This window comes from Staurois parvus, unplaced genomic scaffold, assembly GCF_062004578.1.
Source record: "Staurois parvus isolate SC_StPar_1 unplaced genomic scaffold, SC_StPar_1.0 ptg000564l, whole genome shotgun sequence".
Lineage (NCBI taxonomy): Eukaryota > Metazoa > Chordata > Amphibia > Anura > Ranidae > Staurois > Staurois parvus.
Genome location: NW_028318360.1, coordinates 4,171,145 through 4,190,141, shown reverse-complemented (window position 1 = coordinate 4,190,141; position 18,997 = coordinate 4,171,145). Strand labels below are relative to the sequence as shown.

Below are 18,997 nucleotides of genomic sequence, written 5' to 3'. Positions count from 1 at the left end.
CATTGCAAGAAGTGAGACTGGAATCTTTTGTATTCCATGCAAATGTATTTCTGAGAGTCCAAAACATGTGTGGGTGGTTGTGTGCTGCCTTAGAACACAGGCGATGTAGACATCCATCAGTGACAGTGACAGCATCAGTCCCTACACTTCATAGCCATTTAGCACACCAATACTCACCATTGGAAACATCCCCATTTTCTTTCTTCTTTTGTGATTTCCCAATGCTTTTACTCCTGGACCAGGAAAAGAAGGTTCCCTTCTTCCTTTTATCGCCATCTTCCTCTCCTCCCGATTCCTCATTCAAAGATCGCCCTGACTTAGTCTTTTTACTGGACTGCTGTATACAGAGAGAAAATAAAGGGTCAGAACCTAGATATCAATGGAGAAAAAAAAAATAAAAATCTGCAAGACCATTTTTATTTTATTTATCTATGATAAGACAGTAATGTTCCAATGACACATTAATAAATGCATATAGAATTCCCAGGGCAAGATCCATGAAGCCCCCTCTTTTTGTGGTGCGTCATGTAGCAGCAATAGCCGATTTCAATAATATTTTTTTTCTTCTTTTACCACCAGCATGTGAATGAAATCCCCCTCAGCATGCAGGCAGATACTGAAAATTTTCTGCATTCCGATTCCCATATACTATATGGTGGCTGCTAGGGGGTTATTCAACTGTGTTGCCTTTTGCAAAAAAAACAACTCCGAAGCTGCTACAGCATTTGATTGGAGCTGTGTGGCTTTTCTTTCTTACACTTGTTAATCTTGGAAAAGCCAGATAGTTTAATGGACCTGAAAAAGAACAAATACAAACCCCCCTCCCCCAAAAAAAAAAAACAAACTATTGAAGCATCAGGCCTTTTATTTTTTTTTTTTCTTGCAAATGTAGCTGGACCCCCCACCACCTTAACCCATGAAAATGCCCCCCTAATGACAGAATTACAGTGTGTGATTTTTCATTATCAATCCCTGCTGACGAGTGCCCATCATTGGTGACCAAGCCACTGACTGCTAGTGACTTAACATCAAACCACTTGGCACTGAATCACTCAGGGATTTAGATTTGGTACCTTTTTAGGAGTAGAGATGTTGGAACGATCTGAGCTCACGCTATGTTTGGAGGTTGGGCTGCTGGGTACCTCCTGGGGATCTGGCAGGGATCGCCCCTCCACTTCAGCCAGCATGCATTCCTGGTACAAGTGAGACTTCAGGAAACGAGTGTAGCTATCAAACTTCATCAGGTTAAATATCTAAGAAATAGCAGAAGGAAATAAATTTTTTACATAAATGGAAGTTAAAGCCTTAACAGCAATCGTATGAGCCTTATAAAATGAACAAGTGCCCTTGTCACTACATAGTGGTTTTCATCGGTCTCAGATTTCGAGAAAGTAATGCAATGGTGTGACTTACTCTGCCCAGCATTTTCATTACAATTTGAACAAAGTTCTTGTGATCATGCACAATTGATCATCACTACTTAAAGCAATCTCTCTCATATATATATGTACACATACACACACATATATATATATATATATATATATATATATACACACACATATATATATATATATATATATATATATATATATATATATATACACATATATATACACATATATATATATATACACATATATATATATATACACATACACATATATATATATATACATATATATATATATATATACACATATATATATATATACACATATACATATATATATATATACACATATACATATATATATATATATACACATATACATATATATATATATACACATATACATATATATATATATATACACATATACATATATATATATATACACATATACATATATATATATATACACATATACATATATATATATATACACATATACATATATATATATATACACATATACATATATATATATATATATATATATATATATATATATATATATATATATATATATATATATATATATATATATATATATATATATATATATATATATATATATTTATATATTACACACACACATATATTTATATACATACATAGATAATACACACTATAGATCTAGCCTAAAGTGGTTCACAGATACTTCAATTGTGTTTGGTTGGAGTTCTGTTATAAGCAGTGTACAGGAGGCTTCCAGGCAGAGGGGCAACATGACTTGTCTCTGTCTCATGACGCCACAAGTTACGGAGAGAAGGGTGGGGGTCTTAAAATCCAAGTCGCTAATGTGCATTCATAGAGCAACAATAAAGCTGGACATTCATGGTTCAATTGTTCTCATCCAGCCAGTGGGCTGAACGAAAAACAAAAATTAACCGTTTCCCCCATCTACACAGTCAAGCTTGATGGGGGAATCCTCCCCACTGAGCTATTGTATTCTGATGGCAGAGGGACTCCTCCATTTTCAGAATGCACAGATCAGTGCTGCAGCCGCTGATCAAATTTTTCATCCCATAGGGCAGTTGGACCGATAGATCAACTTTTGCTCAACTGCACTGGCCAGGCATAGATTGAAATTTAATTTATGGCCACCTTAAGAAGCTAAATAAGTACAAGCTCCCTATTAGTCAGGATAACAAAAGAAAATAATTTAGTATGATAATATTATTGGCAGTGCATCAAACCCTTAAATTTATCCCTCCTAGGCCCCAGGTAAGTATGGTATGTCTATAGTAGATCTAGTGACAATTCTGAGTTTACCAAGTTTAAGAAGTTTCAACATTAAAAAAAAAAACACTCAGTATACAACTTTATGACCCAGTGACAATAGAAAACATAAGCAAAGCGTATAATGGCAGCCAATGGCAGTTAATTTTTGAATGTGCTAGTTATAAAACTGATCTGAATTGCTGCTTTACTTTTCTGGCTTTTTTTTTTCCATCCTCTTTTCTCTTGTTCAGTCTTATCCATGTTAAATAGTGTCAATGGGAGAATCTCCTCCACCGGCTATCGTATTGAGCAGCTGCCTAAATAGAGTGGCGCTCCTGAACAGTGACCACATCTGATAAGCTGTTCAGGGGATAATATTCCTCCAGGCTCAGGTGATTTTTAAATTGACTTTTGTTGAGCCTGTGGTGCTTGCAGGGACATCCGCAAGTCGAACTTCAGCCAATTCAGCAAGAAACTGGCCAAAATTTGAGAAGTCTGTGACCACCCTTAAGCTAACCATACACTAATAGGATTCTTTTGTTCAGCCTGCATCAAAATGATCATATAAGCTAACCTGAGTGCTTCTCCTGCTTGCTGGCGCTGCGGAAGGGAAACCGGCTCCCTTTTTCACATTTTTTGGGACTGTAGGCTTATCACTCCCTTTTGGGAAGAGGTTTTGGCCTTATTACAACTGGTATTACATTCCACTCTCCCTTTTGAGCCTCTTTATTTTTTATTGGGCCTGCCCTTTCCAGGTCTCTCTAGACCAGGGGTAGGCAACCTGCGGCTCTCCAGCTATTGCAGGACTACAAGTTCCATCATACCTCTGCAAGTCATAGCTGTAACTGTCAGTTTTGTAATGTTGCAATGCCTCATGGGAAATGTAGTTCTACAACAGCTAGAGAGCCGCAAGTTGCCTACCCCTGCTCTAGACCATCGAGGAGACTCTCTGTGCATATTTTGACGGCGGCCAGGAGAAGCATTCCAATGAGCTGGCTCTCCCCTACACCTCCCTCAATGTTGACATTATTTAAGATTATTGCAGATATCAGAAAAATGGAATATCTAACCGCTTCACATGCCGATTCTATAATCTCATTTGAAGCTGTGTGGAACCCGTGGGATGTTTACACCTCTGGTCAACCTGCTTGACTTGTGCGGACTTGATCATCCTTCCAATGTTGCCCTATTGTCATTGCATACTGTTATTTTTCTACCCATGTTACTAGCATCGATGATCCCTTTGTTTTTCTTTATATTTATTTTTTTTTTAAAATGTCATGTATGTATATACATGTGGAAAATTTAATAAAATGTTATTCATAAAAAAAATGATCATATAAGCGATCACACTATGGGACCAAAATAATTGAATTAAATAATAACAGCAAACCAAAAGACCTTCCATTCAATCCATTTAGTGAGTTCTTGATCAATTTAGAACAACACAATGATTGGCTGTGGCAGATTTTGTGTATTGCTTCTAATTGACTGAATAAATATCTCCTAATTCAGATCTAGTAAATTCTGTTTAAAAATAAAAATAAAAAAAATCAAAGTGCTACTAAAGGCTCAAGGTTTTTTTTTACCTTCATGCACTGTATGCATGAAGATAAAAAACCTTCTGTGTACAGCAGTGCCCCCAGCCCCCTCAATACTTAACTGAGCGTCATCACGATCCAGCAATGTGAATGACAGCCTTGGCTGTTCCAGGTCTCTGCCTCCTCATTGGCTGAGACAGCAAGCGGGAGCCATTGGCAGCGAATGAGGAGAGAGAGGGGGTGGGGCCAAGCCACAGCTGTGTGTGAATGGACACATGGAGCAGCGGGTGCCACCATAGCAAGCTGCTTGCTATGGGCGGCACCTGACATACAGGAGGAGCCAGGAGAACCTGTGGGGGACCCGCGAAGAGGAGGATCCAGGCTGTTCTGTGCAAAACCACTGCACACAGCTGGGAAGACATATTTGTTATTTTAGAAAAAAAAAAAGAGAAAAATTAACCTTCAGAATCGCTTTAAGTGATCCTTTTCAAAGATAGTCTACATTTATAACTGATCAACTATTCAATATTTTGATGATGAATTGTTTGTGATTGGACATACCTGAACCGTCCAAATTGCTACATGGATGGCCACCCTGAAACCTGGTACACATGGTAAGTGTGAGGGGCTCGCGAGGAGGACTCTACCAACGATGTGACATTCGTACAGTGATCTCCCCGCTGAGCTATTGTGTTCTGACAGGGTGTTGGGACCCCCAGAACACACTGGTCAGCGCTCGCAGCCATTGTCTGACAGCACTGATCAGATACCAACAATGAGATATGCTTCTGTCAAACAAGGACCTGTACACGCAGCCTGAATGTCGGCTGGTAGCTACTGTACCGGCTGATTTCAGTCGATATTCAGCCCGTGTATATGGGGCTTAACACAGCAATGTAAAAAGTAAATTAGGGGAGGCCTTCACCTAAAAACCAAAATTACCTGCAGCTGCTGCTCTTTGAACATATCCGGATGTGGGGCATTGAGAATGTCATCAGCAAGCTGAGCCTGACTGTCAATGTTGACCGGAGTGGTCGCCTTGCTGCTCAAAAACTTGTTAAATATTTCCCTGGCTCTGTAAGACAACTGCAAATCAGAGATAAAACACTGATGTTAATTACAGGACAAGAGATTATATATATATATATATATATATATATATATATATATATATATCAATAAATAAACACACACATTTATTTTGTGCATAGATTGGGGAAAGGTTAGAAGCTCTGTTAACTTTTGACAGCTATGTCCCTGTTGGGGAAATGTACTTTTACTTCCCACCCACGTAATGGATTGTCACAGGGACAGGATGTGAAAGGATCTCTTTCTGATGTGGAGAGGGGTCAGAGTATTTGTCAAGTTCATATTGCTCTGTGTTCCTGACTCAGGCATCGGAACCTGACCATTTCTTGTCCGGGAGTTACTGGGACAGAGAGCGAGGGACAATTTTCCAGCCAGCTGTTGGTACTGGGCATGCTAGACACCAAAAACACTTAATTGAAGAACACTTTTCACATGGAAGTTCCAATCGGGTCCGCTTGTCCATTTTTCTGATCAAAACCTTCCATTCTCCTCTATGGAGCGGCGGGTGTAAAAAAAAACCCAAAAAAAAAAAAAAAAAAAAAAATGTGTTTACACCTACCTACATCCAATCTGATAGGATAAAAACAAATGGATGGGGATCCATTCACTCAGATCCCCTGCTGAGCAAGCAGACCACAGGTGGAGTCTGCCCTGTGTGAAAGGGGCATAATAGATTGCAGCTCATCAATTCTTAGATGTGACTGCATTTGTTTTATTTATTTTTGCCTTTTTTCACTTGTTGATCCAGCCAGTAAATCTAATTTTTCAACTTCCTTCAACAGACCAAGCTGTTCAGCAAAAGCAGCAACTGGAGAGATGAGACAAATCATTTAATGCTGACAGGGGTGCTTACCACAGTGAGCTTTTATGTAAATTATTTATCCGAAGAGGAAAAAAAAGAAGAAGTGTGTTATTGGCCAGATCACCAGGTGAAAATAAAGGGAAACAATGTGCTTTAAATAAAATAAAAATAGTAAGATTGAAAAAATGTAAACAAGCACAATGAATGGAGTCACCATGTTTTTTCTGGATTTTATACTGCTATAAGTGTTATTCTATAACTTTTTAAATTAGAATCGGAAGGATTATTTAAATCTTTTTCTAGCTAGTTTTTTTTTTAATGCAACTGGAAAAAGTATAAAAGTACAAAATTGAAACTTTTTATCCTCTTCCCATTCGGGCCATTGCCAATAAACGGCTGGACGGGAGTGCTGCCGATGCGGGGGGAAGTTTCTAAACGTCCCCCCACATCCATTACCTGTGCGCGCTCCCCGGGAGCGCGCAGCACCGTGATCTGTGACCGCCAGACACAGCAGAACACAGATCGCTGTATGGGACCTCTGTGTGAGGTCCGGATTCATGTGATCCCTGATTGGCCAATTATTGATCACATGAACAGTAGTAAAGTAGTAAATAAGATGTCACTTCCTGACATCATTGCTTACTACTTGTGAAATCTGTGAATTATCACAGAGGTCACATGGTACAAGGCTATTCACACCAGCCTTGTACCATGTGACAAGCTGTGACCAATCACAGCTCTCACAGTATTTCCCAATGGCTGCAGAAATGCAGCCAGAGAGAAATAGAAATGAATGCTTTTACAGCCTTTATGGGTGTAATAGCAATCAGTGTAAAATAAAATAATCCTAATCACCCCCCACAAGTAGAGGGTGACAGTATGTAAAAAAAAAAAAAAAAAAAAATATACATTCTATATATATATATATATATATATATATATATATATATATATATATATATATATATATATATATATATATATATATATATATATATATATATATAAAAATTTATAAACTAATTTGGGTTTTTTTTTTTACCAAAAAGATAACTGAATACATTTTGGCCAAGGTTTGTGAAGAAAGATGATTTGCAAAATTGTATAAGAAAAGCACTTTTTTTTTTTTTAAAAAAAAACAAAAATTTGGTCTTTCATTTATTTAGCAAAAAAAAACGTCTTTTTTTTTTTTAAAAAAACAAAAACAAAAATTTGGTCTTTCATTTAGCAAAAAAAAAAAAAATCCCAGTGGTAAATAAATACAACCAAAATAAAAAGTTGTACTGGTCTCAAAAAAATGCAAAACTTTTCCTATGGGTACAGTGTTTCATGACCGTGCAATTGTCATTCAAAGTGTGATTGCGCTGAAAGCTGAAAATTGGCCTGGACAGGAAGGGGGTGAAAGTGTCCGGACTTGAAGTGGTTAATATAAATGTTTTTTTAACCAGCGCTGATCAAAGAAGAAAAGGGTTTATTTTCAATTTATGATAAAAATATATTATTGCAAAAGACAATATAAAAGAAACCCTGGCCTGTCCAAAAAAAATGTACTTTGTCATTACTTATGATATCTGGGTAATACAAAGTTATTGTCGAATAGACAGTCCCATAGCAGAATGTAAAACTTTCTGTGGTCCACAGGCACTATAGCGGTGAGAAAACTGGAGTGGTTACCAGATGGAGGTGGCGCTTTCAGGAATCAAGTGATGACGTTCTGTGAGGTTTAGGTTGTAGAAAAGCAGTGAAAAAAATATAACAAACAACAACAATAAGAAATTACCTCATTTTTGTCATGGGCTGGAACACGACTGAAATATTCACAGGCTTGCCAGAACAAAATGTTCTCCTCACTGAACTCTTTCTTCAAAAACTCCTACAGGCAAATAAAAGGCAAAAATGAGAAATACACTATGAGATACTATTTGTACCTGAGCCAGCCTCATAGCAGAACTCCGTTATCATTTTAGAGAAGTTACAACCCTTCGCCATTGCCCGTCTCCAAACATCTTCCTGCTTAGCAGACATCATGAATTACTGAAAACTGCATGAGCGCACCAATGGTGGATGTCCGATGAAATAAAGACATTGGTAGATTGTATGTTCTTTGGTAGATGATGGAGAATTAAACTACTTGACAGTTCCTTAAATTGTTGGAGGACTCTGTGGACATCTCTGCTGTCAGGTTCCTAGGAGTGAAAACCTGATGACCATTTTGAAGGCTTCCCATGCTTGCATTGGATTTTGTTTTTATTTCATATTATGGAGAATGCAACAGGAGACATTGCAACATGCAAGAGTGGCCAGAAACACCCAAAACTCCTACATGGACTGGAGTAGCCTACCTATAGCAAAGATACAAAAAAATATTGTACTGGCTTAACCTCCCTAGCGGTCTGATTATGGCAGTATTTCTGTGCTCAAAGCAGTACATTTTTTTGCATGGAAATATGTAGTTTTTTTTATTGTAGGCCTGTAATTTTTGGGAATAATTCACTAAAATCTATCCGAACAAGAGTCTAGTAAACATCCCGGGTATGATAAAATTTGAAACACCAAATCATAAATTATAATTTAATAAATAATCATAAAAAATAATATAATAAGAATAAATGTAATTCAATAATATAATCAAACCAAAAACACTGAAATTTGAAATATAGCGCCAAGTTCGCACATCACTGAGCTCAGTCGCAGAATCGTTTTCAGTGTCTGATGAGGAATTTCCCCACAAATCATTATCACTCAATTCTGCAAGTGGTTCTGATTTACTATCGCTGTTCTCTAGCTGATCTAAAACTGATTTTGACCTAAAGGGACACTTTTTGGACGCCATGAACATTTCTCAGTTTCCAGGCAGAAAGAACAGTAAAAATGCAGGCAGGGCGCAGGACAAAGCACTCGGGACAAAATGTATGTGAAATGGTTTGATACAGTAATGTTTTACTATGTGATTTTAGTGTATTTAGTGAATGTCACTTTTTGACATTTTTAAATTTCCCGCCGTTCCGTCCTCGTACGTCCCGACGCTCGCAGGGAACGGAACCCAGATGACAGATGCCGGCATCGGCCGGAGGACATGGCCGGAGACGCTGAAGGGGGGACATCGCGGGAGCGCAGGACAAGGTAAGTGAAGAAGAGATCCCGGAGCAACGCTGCAGGGTATTCCCGAGTGTAGCTCGGGGTTACCGCTTGTGGCGCTAAAATGTTACCCCGAGATACACTCGGGAATACTGCCAGGGGGGTTAAAGTGGCTGTAAATATCAGACATGAACGTATATGCCTCTATAGTGTGTCTCAATCAATCCGCAGGAACAAGTGTAATTTCTATTTGCTGCCTCGTTCTTCTCCTATAAGCATGAGTCGCTGCTGATTACTTTTCCTGACACCAAGAGAAAAATGGTGACTGGGAGGGCACACCCTGTGATTGACAGCCTCAGCTCTGTTCCTGTGAGCTGTGTGAAGAGAGCATGTCCCTTCCCTTCAATCAGCTCTCAGAGCTCTCCTCACTGATGTAACTTCAGCTCCCCTCCCCCCGATTTTGAAAGCTGAGAGATCCTGTGGTAATGCTGCATGCTGAATGGATGTAGGGCAGGGGTGTCAAACTGACGACCCTCCAGCTGTTGCCAAACTACAAGTCCCATCATGCCTCTGCCTTTGGGAATCATGCTTGTAACTGTCAATCTTGCAATGCCTCATTGGACTTGTAGTTTAGCAACAGCTGGACGGCCAGTTTGTCTCCACACCTGTGATGTAGGGGAAAGACAGCTGTAGATAAACAGGTACAACTTATGTAGGAGGAATGTGTTTAATCTCTGTGTATCACCTAATGCCAGTAACTTCACTGGGTATATGTGAGGATTTAGAACCACTTTAATGAATGATGCACTCTCTATTTCAATTTACTATTCTACGGCTTTGGTCACACATGTTGCCAGTAAAACCAGGCGGTTGAGCCATGGATTTACCCCCCAACCGCCCACCTGAACCCTGACATACAGTCGCTCACAAGTGAACACATGCCATGGCAAATCTTAAGCAGCATGTTTATTTTGGTGGGCAGGGCTGCCATCAAATGCAGTTCTATGGGACCACACAGCACACTATAGCTGCATGGTAGTGCGGCAATTATAGGAATAAATCAGGTAGTGGGGAGAAAACATATTGTCTCACCACCTTTCAAATCCTCTGAAAAGCCATCTGAGCATGGATCACTTTTCACATGTAAAAGGAGCCCTAAAAAAATGACTCTGGTCATGTGTCAGTAGACAGGTCCCTGGAGGTCTAAGGCTAGCCACATATTAAAATTAAAATGCATACTGCTGCGGTACGATTTTTATCTGACTTCCAGTGCGATTATGCAGCACTACTTGGATGCAACTTTGATAAGGTTTGTATATTCTATGGAGCCAAAATTGCACCAAAGTAACACAGGAACCTCTTCCAAAATTGTTCTGTCACATTGTTGTGAATGGACGCCATTGAAAACAAAGCAATTTCCTTTGTCATGCGATTCTGTGCGACTCTGATCCCATCAGAAATTGCTCCAATGTAAACACGACCTTATTCTGTTATGAAGTAAAAACGGGGATAAGAAGACTCTTCTATTATCCAACTAACACCACATTCAAGTATCTGGGCTCAGTGGTGGACCCCATGGAAATAAGCCTCTCCCTCTGAAGGTCAAGCTGGTGTGATCAAAGACGCACTGTCCATGTAAGTGTTCGCGGTCTTCTACTGACAATTCAACTTTTACTTGCAGATAATGGACTGAAACGCCTCCCGATCTTAAACTGGTGAGTGACCCAAGTGCAAACATTCCAGAAGATTACTCCTTTTACTGCCACTTTCTATAAAAGAACACATAGAATACTCTTTAAAGTTCTAGAAGGTTCAGGAACTAGAAGCAGGTGGTGAACAGGATCCAGGAGAGCAACAACCTCCAACGTCAAGGTCAGTCCCAGAGACCAGCAATAAATAATACAAGGACACTCATACAATACATATAATAAAAAAAAGTCCAATATAAATGTGTATGTAAAAGCTAAATATATAGTCTATAAACTGTAAGAGGGCAAAACCAAATCCTGAGAGTTCAAAGAGTCTCCTCCTATAAGAAACGTCAGCTGACGTAGTCAATAAAGAATGCGAATATTAAAGAGAACCAGTCACAAATGGACTTTTGCAGGAAACTGAGTGTTCAGTCTTTACAGAGACCCTGCTGCTGTTCAATATGTAATGAAAAAAGGAAACCTGCAAAGAAACAGCACCAACTGCTCTATGCACACTAGCATTTTCTGAAGCTCCTTGAAGCTATCAGCATATTTTTTCTTCTCCTAGAAGCTAAATTGTGTTATCCTATCCATGCACACTACTTTAGGCTGTTAGCATTTTTTTTAATTTAAGCATCTAGGAGCAGGAAAAAAAAAAAAAAAAATACCCTAAATACTCCTAAAAGTTTTTTTTCTAATTTTTTTTCTTTTCTTTTTCCCTCTACATGTAATATAAAAACAGTAATAAAACTAAAGCTCCTAGACGCTTATGAACGCTACTAAAAACGCTATTACCATAATTTTTTATCCAGTGTTTTTCGCAGAATTTTTGAGCTTAAAAAAACAACAAAAAAACAAAAAAAAAACAAAAAAACAACAAACACAAAAAACAAAAAAAACCACAAAAAAAAAAAACACCACACTACAGCACATGCAGCCTAAAAAAAAAAAAAAAAGACTCTAATAGGATTTTGCAAACATATAAAATAAATATTTTTTAAATGCAGCCAAACAACCACAAATTGAAATTTTCTTGGCTCAAGTTGGACCAGAAAAAAAACCTTAATGGCTGCCAAGGGTTGCTTCAGATAAAGGACCACTATCACAGAGTATTAGATTCTAATAACGGTGTCTAAGGTCTCATTATTTCATTTCTCTTTATTTAATACACATTTAAAAAATTTCACGCATAAAGAATACGTAAACCCAACATTTCACATTCCTGATATGTGCCTGCTGTACCATGTACTTGTATGAAAAACTATTCGGTTCTCTTTGTATTGCTTCCTCTGTGTGAAATACCAGGGACATTCACTTGGAAGCTCAGTGTGACGTTTCTCCTCCCCCAGCACTTATGCAACTGAGAACAGAGGGTATGTGATCTGTGATCACGTATTAAAATAATATGGGGGGGGGGGGATGGTATTTATATTTTAAACTGAATGGGTTGTTTAACAAGGTGAGGACTTAAGATATATTTCAAAAGCAGACCAAGGTGTTTGGCAGACTTTGTGAGAAGCAGTAGAAAAAGTACAACCACTAAGCAACGCAGAAGCTATATATTCATATGGCTGCCCCCATGTATGACGTATCATTACAAACTACACATAGAAACAATGTTTCTAACACATACAGTAAATGCACACCAATAGCATTATTTGCAGCAATCTAATGTCTTTTAAATACATTTCTAAATTCAACAGACAATATATTCCCTTTAGACATTAGCTTTCTGCAAACACTCCAACGATCAGCAGAGAAATGTACTGCAGGAAAGGCCCCAATGTCAACCATAATTTGGCTAAAATATACTAACCAGGTGATTTAACAGTTCACAAGAGAACAAACCTCAGCTGTCTACTTGTACCCAAAAAGATGACCACCATCTGATCCACCAAATTGACTGGACTGAGTACAGGTATCTTACACCTAGAGTATTTGTCTACAAACAGCGGTCCGTTGGCCATTATTTCCCCCACTGTTAGCAACAGTGTAGCATAGTTCCTGCCACTGACAGACAACGGGGCACAATTCCTCCCACTGACACCAACAATGGGGCACAATTCCTCCCTCTGACACCAACAATGGGGCACAATTCCTCTTATTGACACCAAAGATGGAGCACTATTCCTCTTATTGACACCAATGATAGGGCAACTAAACCTCCCACTGTCACCAATGATGGGGCAACTAAACCTTCCACTGTCACCAATGATGGGGCAATATACCTTCCACTGTCACCAATGATGGGGCAATATACCTTCCACTGTCACCAATGATGGGGCAATATACCTTCCACTGTCACCAATGATGGGGCAATATACCTTCCACTGTCACCAATGATGGGGCAATATACCTTCCACTGTCACCAATGATGGGGCAATATACCTTCCACTGTCACCAATGATGGGGCAATATACCTTCCACTGTCACCAATGATGGGGCAATATACCTCCCACTGTCACCAATGATGGGGCAATATACCTCCCACTGTCACCAATGATAGGGCAATATTTTCTATTCCCACTGGCCACAGTCTGGCCCTACTTAAGTTTGAAGGAGAGTAAACAGGCCCTGTGCTTAGAATGCTTGGAGACCACTGACCAAGAGGCTCCAATGCAGTGAAAATATTGTAGCTGCTTTGCAATTGTAAATCTCATTTTGAACTACAATAAATCACATATTGCAGGGGCTTTTTTGATCACTTTCCTACAAGCAAGTCCAGTAAGATTGGAGTGGCTGATTACACTAAATTCTACATTAAAATGGAACTCCAACCTTTGTGAGTGGACAAGAGGAGATGCTGTTTACCCCCCCCCCCCCCATCCATTCACAGAATGTTCAGTGAACAGAATACAAGGCTTTTTATGAATAGATTGGGGGGGGGGGGGGGGGAGCAGAGAATGAATACCACAATCCTTTCACTGTACTATAGCCAGAACTATTAGTCGCAATACCACCAGAAGGGTGCAGTAAGTAATATCCACTGTGAATTAAACTGTAATTTCCACAGTATCCAGCAATGCTGTGGTCCCAATAAATAAAAGGTCACGTATTGCACTTGTCGCAGTTGCAAAATATTCCCTGGAACTCCACTTTAATCTGGCCCCCTGCAGCATTGACTTGCTGTTACCATGTAAGTGTAATGATAAGTATTACTTACCGTAAAATACCGAACGCCAACTGGATCCTGAAGAAGCCTTTCGAACGACACAGCCCAACTGGCCACCCTGCGCTCGCCGAGTTTGCGGCAGCTTTGTACACTGGGCAGGCTGGCATTGCTGCTCAAACTGTTCTCGCTTACACATCCTTTCAGATCAGTGCTGTTCAGTTCTGCCAGAGGAGAAAAGACAGAAAATACTTCATGGATGGGTCAGATTTTAATAGACATAAAACAAGCAGGGAGTAAAAAATGATCTTTTCTAGCAGAATTGGCTTGTATTGGCACTCTTCACAGCTAGAAGTGCCAGTTAACACAACCTACCATGAACTCATAGTTTTGGAAAAAAGTAAATTTTTTTCTGTTTCAATAATTTATACAGCACTGACTGATTCTATCATCTGTCTGAAAGGAGTGTATAACACAATGTCCCTTCAGCAGTCACAAACTCTCCATGTTCTCTACTTTACGAATTGAGATGTTGGTCACAGTGTAGTGAAGAGGATGTAAACAATGTTGTGCTATATTTTATGGAAATCAATCTAAAATTGGCCCAATGTAGCCAGGGGGATGGCTGACCATAAGCAAATTGTTGAAGGTTTCCTTTAGAAAAATAATCCATCACCCACCTTACCTAAAATGATGTGGACAGGCCATCAAGGTCAACACGGAGACCTTAAAGTGCAGGTAAGTCTGCCATTCGCCAACCAAAAACCATCATAGCCCCATTAGTAATCAATGCTCCAAAAAGCTTTACTTTAGACCTTACTATAGGTTGCAGCTAGGCTGCTCTTCTCCCTGAACATTCTTGAGATCAACCGCATCTTGCCTGTGTCTTGGCACTTAGTTCCCCAATCCCGTCCTCCTCCCTTCAATGTCTTTGTGAAATTCTGAATGTGCAAGGACAGAAAGGAGCCAATCATCACTTTCAACTCCAATCCAGCTTCCTCCATGGTGCATACACTAGGTAAAGGAGGTGACCCTTTAAAAGAATTTCCAATTCCTGTGATGCTGGTAGTCATATTGGGGTTTTACAAAGTAAACTCATGAAAGTGAGTGCCTATGCTGGAAAGAATTGATAATGTCATCCCAGCACAGGCACTCATCACATCATGGCACAGCCACAGTGCAACAAATGTGCGAGAGGGTGTGCATGCACTGGAGACATTATCAGGACAATTGTAAACTTTATATAGACATGGCAGGAGTATTTTCTGTTTTTAATTATCAGGACAATAATACCAATATCTGGGGAACTGAAAGCCTCTGGATGGATACCAACAAGGAGCATGTATGTAGTATATGCTTTTCGATGAGGACACGTTGCATTCTTGACTTCACATATGCTGTTGACATTATGCTATACAATCTGATTGTACAATCTCCTTTATTTCTACCATCAACTGTGTAGTATTACAGCCTGTCTGGTTTGATACAGATTGAATGGTTTAGGCCCCTTTCACACGGGTGGACTACACCAGCGGATCCGCATGCTCAGTGGGGAATTTGTCTGATGATCCTCGCTGAGCAGGCAATGACAGGTCCAAGACTACTCCACTTATGCAGAGCAGACACAGCCTTATTTTCTCTATGAGTGGTCAGATGTAAATGGACCACCTATCTGTTTACATCCAACAGTCAACCGATCCAATAAATGGATGGGGGAATGGATCCCCATCCATCTGTTTTTAGCAGATCAGATGCAGGCGGGTATAAACAAACATGTTTGTTTACATCCGCCGCTACATAGAGGAGAATGGATGGACCGATCAGGTCCACCGGAAAAATGGCCAGGCGATTGGCCTGCCCCTGCAAAAGGGGCCTTAAGCTTGTCCTCACATCACAGTTTTAGGAAATCTAAAAGACTGTACAGAAACAGGAAAATTTGCCCTTAGCAGTTACACAGGTGTCAATCTTTCAAACACAACAGGAAATCTAATGACTTTTCTAGTTCTGCTCCAATTCTCACTCCATCTTTAGTAAATAAGCCTGAAAGATAGAGTTAAAAAAGTAATAACAGAAGTGAAGGAATTAAACTATGTTGGCCAACTTGAACTCAGCTTAGACTAGCCATACTAGGCGGAGTTTAAAAAATGTGACGACAATCTGAAACTCAGGTAAAATAACATTCAACTAAACAATCGCTGATGACCAACAGATATTGGAGATGGTTTAAAATGATTTTCAACTTACTTAGAATAATCGCTTTCAAGAACTGTTATGAATCCTATACTGGCTAAAAAACACTATTGATCCAGTAGTTTGATAAAACAATTGTATTAGCGTTACAATTGGTTCTAGGAATTATTTATTTGCCATCAATTCCATTGCTTCTAACCAACCTTTCCAGATCAAACTGAAAGATGAAACTAATCAGATGAGTTGGATAATTAGGAAAATGGATGGATGGTGTAAATATTTAAAAATTTTTTTTTTTTTAATTTTCTTTTTTAAATAATCTTTTCACTTTGAAGTTATTGGATTGATACAAAGAAAAACACCACTTTCTTCTGTAGTTATTGGATTGATACAAAAACACCACGTTCTTCTGTAGCATGGAACAACAATTTAATGCTGGGCATACATGGCTAGAATATCTGCCGATCCCTGCTGAATCTACTAAAATTCAAGCCAAGGGTGGCTCTGTTGGATATACCCAGCTTGAAAAACTTTAATTTGGAAATCGAAGGAGCCAGGTGGAAAATTATTAGGCGAACAGTGACTACAACCAATCAGATGCAGGCAGTGTTTGGGTATTTTGACAACCACAGGGGCTAGCAGGGAAGAGGTCTCCATCTGTTTAGCGTGGGTGAAGGAATTGATTGATCACTCTAGCTCAGTCATCCTAATACGTATGGCTAGCCTTAGGTCTAAGATCATTTGGGTTGAACCATTAAAAAACTAAAGAAGTGGGCAATATAGCCCACTGTCAGATGATTCTGGGCAATGGGAGAACAAAGTGCACTCCTGTGACCCATATGAAAAGTGTGGCCAAAAGAGCTTTCACCATGCTTCTCTTTCAATGCTGGTATGGCCACCATAAAAATGTATATTTTACTGCTAAATGCACATGATTGGAAATAATGCTTAAAACTAAGAGACAGATTACCCCATAAAAGGAAAAAAAAACACCCCATGGAGCATGCAGATTAAAAATTGAAAGCTCATTTCCGATTGGTCGCCTGGAGTACTAGCACAACACTGCTCACGGCACCATCACTGAATATCTGTATCCGTATACAGCTAATAAACAATCAACAAGAAGGGAGAGTGCGGAGTCAGTAATAAGTGTGTATATATCCGCGTATACATCTCTCTCCACCATGGCCTGGAAATGAGGTCAAGAACATACAGTACATCAAGTCAACATCTACTTTTATTCGGCGTTCTCACACAAGAATATCAACCCCACCCTGTTACGTGAGAAAACATATATGCCCCAGGACATGGTTACCAAGACTGTCAGCCTATAAAAAGGTCTCTAACGCTTCACTTTTTCATCGAATATAAACATCATAAAGCAGATACAATGCTACGACTAGGTAAAAGAGATCTATGGTAAAACTGTACTAATTCAGACCCGTACAAAGACCTGTTACATAACACAAATATCTTATACTCTACAAATTATAGAGGTGAACAACACTCAGCTTCAGGTCTTACAGTAGAACTGTACTCGGAAAGAGAAGATCTGCTACTATAGGGAAGATTTACAAGTGTTCCGTGTGCCTAAGCAATACCCTGAAAATGTGCCTTTGCCCCTTTTTTCATGCCAGGAAGCCCAGGTGCTTCATACAGCTGCTCAGACATAAGTAGGCCATAGACGGTTCGTTTGTTTATCGGCCTAATTTTCGCCCGAAAGAATATTCGGCCTATATTCGCACCATTAGTGGGGCAATGTCGTTGGCTGATTTTCGCGGTTCCTCCTTGTTTCTTTTAATCGGTCCTGCTGGAAAATTTACGAAAAACGGCCAATTTTCGTAGGCATTGGTGACAACAAAACGACTGATTTTTCATTTTTCGGCCGATAAACGAACAGTCTATGGCCTGCATTAGTAGGCATGCGCAGATATACCCGCCTATAGCAGATGGACATATATGATCGGGGAATAGGTTTGTACACTATGCACAGGTGTCCTTTTCCATTTTTCCAGACCTCAATATGACAGATCAGAGGTAGCCTGATGCAAGCTGACAGCAGAGTCCGTTTATATCTGGTCGCTCACAAATCGGTCATGGGTCCACAAACATTTGTCCTGTTCAGCTCCTATTCAACAAGGGATCTGCTCATGGATCCCCTGCTGATTGGAGTGGGTTCTGTTCTGTGTGAAAGGAGCCTTACGCACCTGACACATTGCTGAATCCACAAAAAAAAAAAAGTTTTCCCCTGACATCTCACAGATTTTGCAGTTTAGAGGCGAGATCCCCCAGGAAAGCACTGGTGACATTGCCATCTCCTAGAGAACAGATGTGATACCCTTGTCTACATCACCAGTGCCTCACTGCACACGAAAGTTTGATTAAAGTAAAATGTAGGCAGCACATTACACAGACCAAAAAAAAAATCTCTTATTGCCTTGGCTTTTTAGGCCTCCTGAAAAAAAAAAAAAAAAAAAAAAAAAAAGGTTCACAGCAGTACACCAATTGGTAACCAGATTCTCCATTCGATGCTAAATGATCTCATGAGTACACAGTTCCCATTATAGCCAGTGCAAGCATTATTCGCACCCTGCTGCTACAGACTGTGCCTCGGAGTCAGCCGGGACTGGCATAGAAAAGTGCATGAGTTCGATATAATGCCGGCTGCACAGTGATCTAACTCCGGGGATGTGCCCCTCTGACAGCAGGCAATCAAGTCATCACACAACCCACAAAAGCTGCGGATTAAATGCCTGTCAGTATAATTATCCCCCCTCCTCCAATCTGCGTGGAGCTGCAGTCAATGGGCAATCAACATGACTAGAGAGG

General features: G+C 39.6%; 1 protein-coding gene across 2 annotated transcripts in view; it reads right to left on the bottom strand.

The window, feature by feature from the left end:
• Positions 1-18,997, bottom strand: part of RGS12 (regulator of G protein signaling 12) — a 289,572-nt gene that overhangs the window by 45,107 nt on the left and 225,468 nt on the right. Inside the window, exons 5-9 of one of the 2 annotated variants that reach the window (XM_089691559.1) lie at positions 14,033-14,202; positions 7,881-7,973; positions 5,152-5,295; positions 1,074-1,253; positions 178-337 (exon numbers count right to left, since the gene is read on the bottom strand). In XM_089691559.1, coding sequence (XP_089547685.1) covers positions 178-337; positions 1,074-1,253; positions 5,152-5,295; positions 7,881-7,973; positions 14,033-14,202 — 747 coding nt within the window. The remainder of the gene's footprint in view (positions 1-177; positions 338-1,073; positions 1,254-5,151; positions 5,296-7,880; positions 7,974-14,032; positions 14,203-18,997) is intronic. The other variant, XM_089691561.1, reaches the window with a different exon arrangement.